This window comes from Trichomycterus rosablanca, chromosome 17, assembly GCF_030014385.1.
Source record: "Trichomycterus rosablanca isolate fTriRos1 chromosome 17, fTriRos1.hap1, whole genome shotgun sequence".
NCBI lineage: Eukaryota > Metazoa > Chordata > Actinopteri > Siluriformes > Trichomycteridae > Trichomycterus > Trichomycterus rosablanca.
The window spans coordinates 21,388,961-21,402,239 of record NC_086004.1 but is presented as its reverse complement, the minus strand read 5'-3'; the positions used below and the strand labels follow the sequence as shown (position 1 = coordinate 21,402,239).

Genomic DNA, 13,279 nt, shown 5'->3' with positions numbered 1-13,279 from the left:
TAAATTACAATAATACACGTAAAGGTCATGAACATTCATTCAAATTTAGCAATTTGATGATGCATCTACCTTAATTATTAAAAAGTATCGGTATTGGTATCGGCGATACTGGCCCTGTATTAACCCTGTATTTGACAGTATCGCACAACACTACTACTGTATTTGAAACAGATCTGTTAGACGCTCGCTTCACATTTCCGGCGCGCGCTGTTACTATTGGCTGTCTTATCCGTATCCCATGAACCCCTGCGCGTGCTCTTCCTTTTTCTTTTCGGCCATATTCAGCCCCAGACGGTATGTGTAGCGATGCTCTCTGTTTAAACTTTATCCTGTTTAATCCTTAATATTTACTTAACGTGGACATGTTAGATTGTCCTTTATAAGCACTGTAGATTGTAATTTACCAGAATATCGCTGTATTGCTGATGATTTGAGTATTATAAAGTGCATAATATGTGATTGGTTGTTTGTGTGGGTTTCTGTATTCGTGGCTGTGTTCTAAACGCGGGTCAATATTTTACTAAATGTATTACTGTACCAGAATGGATGTGTTCTATTCGGTAATGTTGCCTGTAACGAGAAATTAAAAGTTTACTTATGTATGTTAAATTGTGAGGCCGACCGGTTTACGTCTAGCTGGCAGCTAGCTAACAATGCTAACTGAGCTAATTAACGGCATGTTGAGTTGTTTACAATAAATTGCTTTGGGGTTTCAATACAGTGAAGTTTTTTGTTATAAGATACATTTATACTCAGTACTGGTCTCTTAATAGCTTAATGTACTGCATGTAAATACTGCATTTACTGCTTAATGTACCAACATCTCAGCCAACATGTGTGTCACAGTCTGATGTGTAACATGATTTTGTACTGTGTCTATAGGGAGTAAGCAGTCATGGCCCCCAGTAGGAATGGCATGATTCTGAATCCCCACTTCCATAAAGACTGGCAAAAAAGAGTCCGTACCTGGTTTAGCCAGCCAGCCAGGAAGCTCCGCAGGTAAGTTTTAAAATTCTTCAACTAATCTGTCTGCATTACTGAATAAATAATCTGGAGTGTTCATGTAGGTATTTCTTTAGAACCAAAACTGATAAATTTGATATTACAAATTAATTCAAACTTGGGTATCAAGCTTGTCTACATCACACCTGCACGATTACATAGCTTGCCATCTTCGTTCAAGATTGTACTCTATTATATACTATTCAAAGCTTTAATGTTTGATTTCAGTCGTTTAAAAAGAAAGAAATATTTCCCCAGGTGGGGCGGTCTGGGTCCTTTCTGTGTGGTTTGCATGGTCTCCCCGTGTCTGCGTGGGTTTCCTCCGGGTGCTCCGGTTTCCTCCCACAGTCCAAAGACAAGTGTTGTGAATTGAAAAAACTAAATTGTCAAGGACTGTGTCCGATATGAACCTTGTAGTTACTCATTACACAAGGTTTGGTTACATTAATGACAAACCATTAATGTAACCAAAAGTGTAAAACATGTTAAAATCCTAAAAAACAAATAACGTTTTTATTTATTGTTAATACAGTTTGAAATGCTGCTTATGCATTTAGTGACTAAGAAAGCTGGTACTCACTTAACTTTAAGTAAAGCTATGTATGACTTTTGGACCTGTTAAACATTGTTATTCAACATCATAATTACTTTTAGCTATTTATTTCAATTTAATATAATACCTAAATTTGTGTGAATCAAATATGTTCTTTATTATTAACAATTTAGATCCTCAGTTAGAAATAAAAGGAAATGATTTCTATATAAGTTAAATCAATGCAACAGTCAGATGATGACATTCTCCGGAATCTCTGTACATCTTTGATGATGCACTTTGAACCCCTTTGCTGATGACTGTTGTGCTGTTCCTAAATTAACAGGTATTTGTTGCTGCTTTATGTAGTCTGCTTTAAAAGTCTCTCATTGCCTGCTAATTTTGTTAATCTATTCTAGATTAAACTGTAATATACTTGCCCCTAATAAGATCATTCTGCTTCATAGTGAGCGACTAAAACATACATAAGTTACATAAGGCTCTTTCACACCTGATATAAATGTACATAATTGGTTCACATGTTTGCAAGAGCTGTGATTGCACAGTGACATTATAGACTTTTTTTTTTCCCTTCCCTCCTCTTCCCCTCCAAATTGTTGTTCCATTGGCATTGAACGTGTGTTTAATTAGACTTTATGCTGGCATGTTACAGGCGCAAGGCTCGTCAGGCAAAGGCTCGCCGCATTGCTCCTCGCCCAGTGGCTGGACCTCTTAGACCAATTGTCAGATGTCCTACCATCAGGTATCACAATAAGGTCAGAGCTGGCCGTGGCTTCACCCTGGAAGAGCTGAAGGTATGACTGGTTTTGTGTGTGCTTTATGCATATTAAAGATCTGTATTTGTAGGTATGTTTGCTTATTTGACCAACATCTTCTTATTGACAGAAGACATTACTTTAGGTTTGCTGGATTTCAGTCAGGTAAAAGTCTCCTAAAGTAAATGAACTAGCTAAACAGCCTACTGCCCGGTTAGTTTTTAAGAACGTTGGATAGCTTGTTTGAAGTATTGTAATGTTATCCAGTGTTTTTAAAAACAATGGAATGGGTTTAAAGAATAAACATTTTCCACTGTTAATAAGCCATCTAGATTTGTGCTGAAAGGTGTAAGATTTACTTCCTTAATTCTTACTTGAGAGTTGGGTTTTTCTTCAAGCATGAAATATTGTGTAAAATGTACTATAATTGCTGTTGGTCCAACAGTCAGATGATGACATTCTCCGGAATCTCTGTACATCTTTGATGATGCACTTTGAACCCCTTTGCTGATGACTGTTGTGCTGTTACTAAATAAACATTAAAGCTATAATAGTCTGTGTTAATTCATATTGATGCTACATGTTAAAAGCTTTTGTGTTGAATCTTTCAGGCTGCTGGCATTAACAAGAAAGTCGCCCGCACTATCGGCATTGCTGTCGATTCTCGCCGTCGCAACAGATCTACAGAGTCCCTGCACGCCAATGTCCAGAGGCTGAAGGTTTACCGCTCCAAACTCATCCTATTCCCCAGAAAGGCATCCGCACCCAAGAAGGGAGACAGCACTGTAAGTAGCTTCTTAATTTTGTCAAAGTTGTTTTATATGGTAAAGATAATTCTAGTGTTAAGTTTATACACATTCATCTACTAGCTTTTCTGTTTAAGCGCTGTGTTATGCAACTAATTGCAAAAAGGCATTTGTAATTGAACTGAACAAGACAGCAGCATGAACTGAACAGGACTCCGTGCAGGCCAATGGAGTTTCTCTAAATTAAGTTTTTCATGTCTTTATAGACATTGCTTTGTGCACAGGGGCACAGTAATACTGCAATAGGAAAGAACCTTCCTTAGACTGTTGCAAAGTCAGAAGCATATCATTTTGTTTATACAATGAAGTAACAATTAGAAGTGTCCCAATACCTTTGTTCACTCAGTGTTACTTCATTCCACAATGCCAAGTACTTGTGCTGCCCTAATACATGCATAATTCTCATAAATTAACCCGAGTGGCCTCCATCCATCACTGTTTTGCATTACCGTTTTAAAAAAAAGCATTAGTGTTGATGTCTGTGTTAAAAGCTGCTTTCATCCAGTGTTTGCAGTCAGACATTTGGAATGTCTGTACTGTGATCCAGTTGATGACTGCACTAGGGTTTTGAACTTGTACCAGAGGATTGAACTTTGCGATTTTAAATAAGTTGTGTGTGTTTATTTTTTCCTTTCAGGAGGAGGAGCTCAAGATGGCAACACAGTTGACTGGACCAGTTATGCCCATTAAGAAGGTATGTGTTTTGGTTTGAATATTTAATTTCATAAAGCTTCTGTATTTGTAGGATTATGTTAAATTGGAAGTTCTGTTTTCTCTATTCCAAAAACATAGGGGCATTTTTTGGTGTCTGTTTTTAAAGCCATATGTGTTACTTGCTGTAATGAGTGACTGGACATTAAAATCTGTATTTTTTTCTACATTATTAATTTATTGTATGTTAAGTACAGAACTTTAATAAGAATTCATATTGACTAGGTTTTGTTGTCTGTTAGCCAAACCTGAACTTTTGAACAATACCCCATACATTTACATATCAGTTTACAATCATCTCACCCCCGTGCTTGATGTGTGTTCCCCACAGGTGCACAGAAAGGAGAAGGCCCGTGTGATCTCGGAGGATGAGAAGAAATTCAAGGCCTTTGCCAGTCTGCGTATGGCTCGTTCCAATGCCCGTCTCTTCGGCATCCGTGCAAAGAGGGCAAAGGAGGCAGCTGAGGCAGATGTAGAGAAGAAGAAATAGACGATTATTTGTAAAACACCAATTAAAGCCTCTCCTAAAATACATTTGTTGGTGTGTGTGTGTTTATCGTGAACAAAATGTTCAGGAGTAACAGGGTGTGAGGATCTTTTGTGCTGTTTTAATGTTTACCAGTAGATGGCAGTATAAGAATCCACTCAGTATCTTCATTTGCGTTACCGTGTTGCAAAACGAGATTTGTGCAATCTGGCTAGTTTTAGTTATGAGACGTTTCAGATTGATTTGTGACATGGAGTTTAGACTTGTTAATATGAAGAATTGAGCATCTCTTGATATCTATGTATTATGGTAGTATATCTTTTACCATGTGCCAGTGCTGTTGGACTGCTCAGCTTTGGGGTGCAATTAGAAATTGACTTAGTCTGACCATTCGTGTTAACTTGCCATTGTGTTAACATTGTGCTAGGGCTTTTCTAGGAGTGAGGCTGTTAAGCCTAGTGGTTAAGTTACTGGACTAGTAAGTAGAAGGTCACTGGTTTGAACTCCACCACTGCCAGGGTGCCACTGCTGGGTCCTTGAGCAAGACCCTTAACCCTCAGTTGCTTAGACTGTATGCTGTAAGTTGCTTTGGATAAAAGCGTCTGCTAAGTGCCAAAAATATAAAGATTTAAGTGGCTCATTAATTGAGGGAACCTCTAATACGCTTATTGTTTTAATAGCTGTTGCCATTTGTAAGTATTTAGTAAAATGCTTAAATCTAGATTCTGATGTGCCAGGATAAGTTGGGTGGGATATGTATCAGGGTTTGTAGTGTGTTGAATGTGTTTTTGAAATATTGACTGGCTTTCAAAGTGATGAGCACTGGTGTAACAAACATCTAGAATTATCAAAGCTTTTGTGTTTATATTTGTAAATGAATTGTGCCATGATGTTTTTGAAAAAGCATCAGCAGCTGAGATCCAATGTCAAAGTTGCATTTGATAATTCACTTATGGTAATGACTGCCACCCACAATTGCATCTTATGATTGTATTATGGGCAGACATGAGGCTTCAGCACATAAGCTTCTAATTTAGTTTTCCAATTATCCTTTAGGAGCTGGAGTCTGATCGTTCAGAACCAAACATTATTAACATTGGAGGAACAAACAAAATACTTAAAAGTGAAATAGAAATGTGGTTTTCACTGCATTCTGAAAATAACTTGATAGTTAATAATAGTTCCATAAATTTTTTCAGCAAACCGTATGAAATATGCTCTGTAAATACTTATTATACATTACTTGGCTTGTTCAGTGTATTGAAAAAAGTAGTTTTAACCACATCTCTTTCCAACAAACATAAAGATAGAATATGTGCAACTTTCAATTTAGTGCCAAAAGTTCTAATTTGACTGCATAATTAAATTATTGTGTGGAGGAAATCTAACTCAAAGGAACATGTGGGAAGATTGACCGTGAAAGAAAGATAGTGCCTGACCTTAGAAGTGTTCATTTAACTAAATAGGCCCACATAAACCCTCTAAAATACTTTATAACATATGATGTCCAACAAGCTCATGTTAAGGTGTCCACATGGCTTTGCTTTGGAAAGTTCAGTATACCATTAGGAACTTTGTGCCAAATGATATGCTGTAATGATGTCCGATTTGTTTTGTTAACCTGTAAATACAAATTAAGTTTCACTGCAGAACATCTATTGCAAATGTGAAATGAGTGCATAAATATTAAATGGCTATCTTAAGAATAGTAAGTAAAACCGATTTCACTGTCATTGTATTTCTATGGTGAGTTTTGTCTTGGTTATATGTATGGTTTTGTGAGAAGTGGTCATGGCTAAAATAGCCTAATCAAACTACTAATTGGAGTGTCCAGATACATTTAGTCATACTGCATATTTCTGTATGGAATGGTGAAAAAGTCCTGTAACTAACTAACTGGCAAACATATTGTAGAAGAACCAATTTCTGATCATTTTGGAGTGGTGACAGTTGGAGAAGAAATATATTGTAATCTAGTTTTGTGTTAATGAATGCATAAAGAGAAAAAAAAACAAATAAATGCAATAAAACATTGTACATTTTACATGCATAGACAATCCAACAGTAAACGCTGCACAGAAAACATTTCAGTATAAATAAGCAAGCTGACTTTGTGAGTAGTGTGTTAAAACTGTTAAAAATGTAGCATGTAACTGTACTGCTGGTTCACTCTTAAAATCATTCAGTGATTTATCCTTGGGAAAGTAAAAGCATCAGTGCAGTAATGTGCCAAATAGCTTGCTTTTTGTTCTGAGGCAGCCTCTACAACAATTCTGATACACTACCCACATAGCTATTCAGACCTTATATAACCAAAACAAGACTCTCATGTGATGTAAGCCACTTTACTGTACACTGTATGGCTAAGAATAATAGACACACCCATTGCTAACAAATTTAAAAATCAATTCCAAAAAAATCTTTTAGTTTTGAAAAAGATGTCCATCCAATAAGCTGTGACAAGTTAGGAGTAACATTCAACAGTTATGTAGGCACTCACTTGAGTGGATTTGGCTTTTACAGCCACACCCATTGTTTAAGCTTTTATCCAATCTGTCAGTTCATTGAATATTCTGCTCAGGGTGTGGTACTGTATTGTGTCCAGTAATTCTGGGGAAACCAGACCCACTGTGTTCTTTTTGTGACCCTCACTTTGTCTAAAGAAAATTAATAGAATACACAATTGCTAACAAAGCAATATGGACAAAATATAGGAAAATAATTTTGTAAGCCTAAATCATGTGTGTAATGTATTAATGTGATCTATCTGGCCAGTTTTATTTACAATGATTGCATCCCTTTTTAATTCTATTAATTTAATTTCACCTATTACTGTGGGCTTTGTCTATTTTCTGTATTTGCATGTATCTGCACAGATGTCTGACTTGTAATGCTTTGCTCTATTGACGTCCAGAGAGGACACAAGAAAGTCTGTAATGTTGACCAACAAGGGTTGCTTGGGCAACTGTCAGAGCAACTAATTAGTATTTTAAAAACTGACACTATCAAGCTTTAAATAAACATACACTAATATCTTATTTTCTAATCAAAATGTATTTACATCTTGTTGAGCCTTTGCTCTGCCAACTCAAAATGAATAATTTGCAGACAATTGAAAGCAGGCATCCAATTTGGGAAGGTGGGTTTGGGCCCACACCCTGAGGAAGTACATAAAGGGGTTTGCCACTAGGAAGTGCTGAAGTTTTAAAATGCTTTTAAACCACGTTTTTATGTGCAAATGTTAATCCTAATTCCTATTACACAGGAAATCTGTCAAGTGTACAGTGCTGTGAAACGGGGGCAGCACGGTGGCTCAGTCGGTAGCACTGTCGCCTCACAGCAAGAAGGTCCTGGGTTCGATCCCCAGGCAGGGCGGTCCGGGTCCTTTCTGTGCGGAGTTTGCATGTTCTCCCCGTGTCTGTGTGGGTTTCCTCCGGGAGCTTTGGTTTCCTCCCACAGTCCAAAAACATGCAGTCAAGTTAATTGGAGACACTAAATTGCCCTATAGGTGAATGGGTGTGTGTGTGTCTGCCCTGCGGTGGACTAGCGTTCCGTCAAGGGTGGTACTGTGTGCCTTGAGCCCATTGAAAAGCCGGGATAGCCTCCAGTAACCCCCGCGACCCAACTGGATAAGCGGTTAAGACAGTGAGTGTTATGACAAGTATTTGTATTACAGATTTCTACTCTTTTTACATATTCGTCACACTTGATTATTTCCAGATGTTATCACGGCAAAACCAACCTATTAAGGAGAAAATACAGGTTATAAATGATCATTTTATTTATTAAAAGAACAGGGTTGGCTCTGTGTAAAACTAGTAGTTGCTTCCTTACTTACCCAACCATTTTGTAATAATGTTCTGTGAATGACTTTTTTTTTAATCCCCTTTATCATAAAAGCTAAAGAAATAACATACATTTTATTTATTGCTTTAGCAAAAGTCCTGACTGAACCCCTATTAAGATGCTGTGATATGACCATAAATAGGGAGTTCTTGCTTGATGGCCATTTTTGTTGCTAAATTAAATAAATTCTGCAAAAAAGAGTGGGTTGAAATTGCTCCACTCGGATGATACAGAATTTTCTCAAGTTAAGACTTTTTTTTTTTTGGTTGCAGTTGCAGCAGCTAAATGGCACAACCATTTTAATTGAATGAGTATAATATAATGAAAGGATAATTTAAAAGCTGTGTTTATGGCACCCAGGTGGGATATTCCACTAGCACACCAGCGCCGAGATTCTGAACTCCTCGGTTTGAAACTCAGCATTGCCACTGGTGGGCTGGGTGCCATAAGGCAGGCATAATTGGCAGTGCCTGCAGCAGATACTAATTGGCCACCGTATCAGGATGGGACGACTGGACTATGTGTGGGTGGGATCTTCATATGCTGTGTAAGGACCCTGATTGGCGGAAGAGACTGCAGAATGCAAGGGCGAGAAGAGGAGGGCTGTGCACGTGTCGGAAGAGGCGTGTACAGTGACGTGCTCTCCTCGGATGCAATTGGGTATCCCTCAGCAGCGGAAGACAAATTCGCTAGGAGGGAGGAATTTCCATTTTTTCCATTTTAAAAATGCATTAAAAAAAGCTGTGTTTACCATTTCTTTATTCTTGTCTGAGGGTGTGAATTGATGTAATTTTTTAACAATTTTACCAGTTCTCCTAAACTTTTGGTCATGTCCTTACTACAATAATTCATGTGATAATTGGGTAAGAACACAGATTTTATACGAATTATATATATATTTTTAAATAACTGTTTTTTAGTACTCCAATCACTAACAGGTCTGCAGTCTCTAGAAGCTAACCCACATAAGTAAATTACCAGCCATTGCCAAGTGGGTGGGAGTTAATTGTCAGCCCAGATTGATTGGGCTAAGCCCTAACTTTACGACCTTCAGTAGGCAGTAACACAAAATGGCAGAAAGTTGTTTTTCAGTAGCCTAGTATATATACAGTATGGAATTAACACATGGTTGCTTCTGTCAGTCTTGAGCGCTCAGCACTGCTTGCAGCAAGGCAAGTAATTAGAATTAACACATCACAGAATGCGACAACTTGGAGCAGCCTCCACATGTATGGAACACATGTACACGTATAGCTTGTTTTTAAATCTAGAATATGGACTGTTAGTCTAAAAATGCAGCACTAAAGAATACTTAAATGGGTCATGTGCTACAACGCTTAACGAATATGAGAAAGCACACGTTGGTGAAATAAGTGGTGATTATATAAGTGCTAGATAGATCTGTGGGTAGTGTTGTAAAGCTATTGTAGAGGCTGCAGGATCATAACCATGCAATTTGGCAGATCAATGGGTTTCACTTAATGCATTGGGATCTTGTCATTTTAGTATTAGATTTATGCAGATCCTGTATTTACATGGAGCTTTTATGTGTGTCTTTTAAATCACTAATTCACGTAAAATATAGAAATGTGAAATCTCAGTTTTCATACCTTTCAAGTATTGATTGTATAAAATCACAAACTCATAACTAGCTTCCAGTCAGTGTCACACTCCCTTTAAAGTGCCTACTGCCATCTGCTGTAATGTTTTTACTCCAATCATGTGTTTCTCAGCACAGAAGACATTCAAATATTACATTAAAAACCACGGTAATTCAAATGGATTTATGGATGATAACTGATTCTTAGGTATTCTATTTATCTTAGGTATTCTATTTATCTTATGTATTCTATTTGTCTACAAATAGCATTAGTGAGTGTAGGCACTGATATTAAGACTTGCTAATCTTTATCTTAAAGGTGCCGGGGTGGACTTGATGACCAGATCAGCATTCCTTCCTGTACTTTACAGTGGGCACAGACAGGTAGTGTTCTTTAAGGAATTGCTGAATCCCAGAATTGTCTGTATTGTGGAGGGTGGAATTGTGGCGCAGCATCAGAGTTGTGGTGACCTTTACAACAATGATCCCTGTCATTGTTCATGGTGATGTGGCCTTGGCTGTGGCTGCTTGACCATGGAAGCACAATTCACAAAGTACTTGACAGACAGTTATTGTGTGTGTGTGTGTGTGTGTGTGTGTGTGTGTCCAGAGGCAGATTGTAGCTCAACAGTAAATAATTCAATCAAAAGCATATGTTAATTGTCCTATTCTGTGAGCTTGTGTAGCTAAATGCTCAATGGTTTACTTTTGTCAGTATGTATAGACATTTTTAAAGGTGATGGTGCAGCAGTGGATGTCTGCATTTGCAATCTAGTATATTAAGCATTACATTCTTCTCTGCTCACCCCTTGCCCTGCCATACACATTTCATTGCCCATTTATAAAGAAAGCATCAGGCCATGATTAAAATGGGCCACAGGCAGTTTCACTGCTTGTTGGTACTATAGACCTTCTCATCACTCTGTCCACATATCTCACAATACATAATCTTTTCATACGTTGCTCAACATATGTTGACACTGGACTTTATGTACATGGAATGAAATTGTTACACTCAGGCTAAGTGGAAGTCAAAGTATAGGTTTCAAGCTACATACTGTAGACAACACATTATTATCCTCCTCATCCTCACCTTTTTACACCCCCTCTGTGAGTTCCCTCACCCTCCTTTTTCTTTCTCCCTCCCCTCCTCTTCTCTGAATCCTCTCCAGTTACCCTGCATTTTTCTCTCTGCCTTTGTGCAACACTTCCATTCATTTTTTTTCACGTGCAATCTGAAGAAGTTGTAACATTTTATGATGTTTTATTTTTCATTTTCAGGTTTGAATCTCAGCGATGCTATTGGCCGGTCGGGCATCTACACAGACACAGTTTGGTTTGTTTGAGGAGTGGGGAATGGCCAAAGCCTTTGATAGATCTGTGCTCTCCCATCTTTCCTCCTTATTTTACCTATGTGCTTTCTTACCTTTAGTCCTCTTCATCACAACAGTCTCTTCTCCGTACCCTCTGTTTACCTTCCTTCATTCTTACCAGATGTTTTCTAACTATTAATTTTTTTAGCTCATTTTGCCTCATCCTCTCGATATTTACCAACTTTCCTCCACGCTCTTGCCACCTGCTCATCTCTAACACTGACCCTTTCTGTTATTTCTAAACTCTTAAACTCTACTATCCTTTCTATGCTCTTGCCCACCTTCACTCTGCCTCAGCTCTTTACTTTTCCTGCTTCGCATTCAATATATCACTTTTAATGATCCCAAATAGAATAAATTCAATTTTTAATTTAAAATTATGGTCAATTTTCCTATTAATACAATTATTTAAGTCAATCCAAAAGCTCTTGTGGGGTGTTCCTGGTCTGCAGTTGTCAGTATGTATCAAAAGTGGTCCAAGAAATGAACAGTGGTAAACCCCAAGATCCAAAAAGATCCAACAGACGAGCTACTGTACCTCAAATTGCTGAAGAGGTTAATGCTGGTTCTGAAAGAAAGGTGTCAGAATACACAGTGCATCGCAGTTTGTTGCGTATGGGGCTGCATAGCCGCAGACCATTCAGGGTGCCCATGCTGACCCCTGTCCGTTGCCGAAAGCACCAACAATGGACACATGCAATGAAAGAAGGTGGCCTGGTTTTCTTTTACATCATGTGGATGGCCGGGTGCGTGTGCGTCGCTGACCTGGGGAACACATGGCACCAGGATGCACTATGGGAAGAAGGCAAGCCAGCAAAGGCAGTGGGATGCTTTGGGCAATGTTCTGCTGGGAAACTTTTGACACGTACCACCTATCTAAGCATTGTTGCAGGCTATGTACACCCTTTTATGGAAATGGTATTCCCTGATGGCTGTGGCCTCTTTCAGCAGGATAATGCGCCCTGCCACAAAGCAAAAATGCTTCAGGAATGGTTTAAGGAGCACAATAACGAGTTTGAGGTGTTGACTTGGCCTCCAAATTCCCCAGATCTTAATCCAATCAAGCATCTGTGGGATGTGCTGGACAAGCAAGTCCATGGAGGCCCCACCTGCTAACATATTGGTGCCAGATACAACAGCACACCTTAAGGGGTCTGGTGGAGTCCATGCCTAGACGGGTCAGGGCTGTTTTGGCCGCAAAAGAGAGACCAACACAATATTAGGAAGGTGGTCATAATGTTATGCCTCATAGTGCAGCTGGTTTAGATATTATATGCCTTTGAATCATGTTCCTAATACATAGGTTTATCATTAGGCAATGCACATTCATTATTAAAGAGCTAATTAGGGGTCATTGTAGGAATTTTTCAATGCACATCTTTACCTAGCCGTCACTGTCATTTTTACGTGATCTTCCCACAGCGGACGCTTCAACTCCTCCTTCCTTCACAAGTGTTTTCCCGCCCTTCCACCTCATCCCTTACTTGCGCACACTCTCTCTCGCTCTCTCTCTCTCTCCCTCCCTCTCTCGCGCGCTCTCGCTCTCGCTCTCGCTCTTCAACTGCGCTCGAGCTTCAGCCGCTCTTCATTTTAACATTTCTACAAGAAGCTGAGAGCGTCAACAGGAGGTAAGAGTCTCCCAAGATTATAACACATCACTGTTTTCTTCAGCTGTGTATTATTTTAGGAGTAAATACCAAATAATGAATCGGTTTTATTATTATTTTTTTTTTTTTGGTACTGTAGAGGTCAGTGCATTCCAGCATTACTTTTCTGTAATTCTCTAATTATAATCTAGATATTCATAGTCACTGGACCATTTATGTGTGTATGGGTGTCCATAATATGGTGGTGGTGAATCAGTGAATGATCATTGATTTATGTTGTTGATTGGTACTAAACCATTCCTAATTAGACCCACCGAATTTTGTTGGTGCCGCACGGAATATCGGTCAGTTATAAACGTGCTGGGTTCTAGAATAGAAGGCTGAAATCAGTCACGGTGACAATCCACTGATTACACTGTTACTCTGTGCCTGTGTCGATTATATTAATACTGCCTGTGATCATTTACTACTCCTGGTGTCAATTTGATATGTTAGTTAGCTTCGTCTTTAACCACTTTACATGAAGCTTAAAAGAAAAC

At 38.6% G+C, this 13,279-nt stretch overlaps 1 protein-coding gene and 2 non-coding genes across 3 annotated transcripts; all 3 read left to right on the top strand.

The window, feature by feature from the left end:
• The first annotated feature begins 205 nt into the window (after window positions 1-205).
• On the top strand, window positions 206-4,361 carry rpl13 (ribosomal protein L13). Its single transcript, XM_063012749.1, has 6 exons — window positions 206-294; window positions 883-999; window positions 2,208-2,349; window positions 2,922-3,095; window positions 3,754-3,810; window positions 4,159-4,361. The coding sequence occupies exons 2-6, from the start codon at window positions 896-898 to the stop codon at window positions 4,315-4,317; spliced, it is 636 nt and encodes a 211-aa protein (XP_062868819.1). The 5' UTR covers window positions 206-294; window positions 883-895; the 3' UTR covers window positions 4,318-4,361.
• On the top strand, window positions 1,791-1,867 carry LOC134331977 (small nucleolar RNA MBII-202). Its single transcript, XR_010015203.1, has one exon. It is a non-coding gene; the product is annotated as a small nucleolar RNA MBII-202 (small nucleolar RNA).
• On the top strand, window positions 2,761-2,837 carry LOC134331978 (small nucleolar RNA MBII-202). Its single transcript, XR_010015204.1, has one exon. It is a non-coding gene; the product is annotated as a small nucleolar RNA MBII-202 (small nucleolar RNA).
• Window positions 4,362-13,279: the final 8,918 nt, after the last annotated feature.

Excerpts from the sequence above, each read along its gene's own strand:
- rpl13 (XM_063012749.1), top strand. The coding sequence starts at position 896 with ATGGCCCCCAGTAGGAATGGCATGATTCTGAATCCCCACTTCCATAAA. Across the intron at positions 1,000-2,207 it reads CCAGCCAGGAAGCTCCGCAG|GCGCAAGGCTCGTCAGGCAA; the intron begins GTAAGTTTTAAA and ends GGCATGTTACAG. Across the intron at positions 2,350-2,921 it reads TCACCCTGGAAGAGCTGAAG|GCTGCTGGCATTAACAAGAA; the intron begins GTATGACTGGTT and ends TGAATCTTTCAG.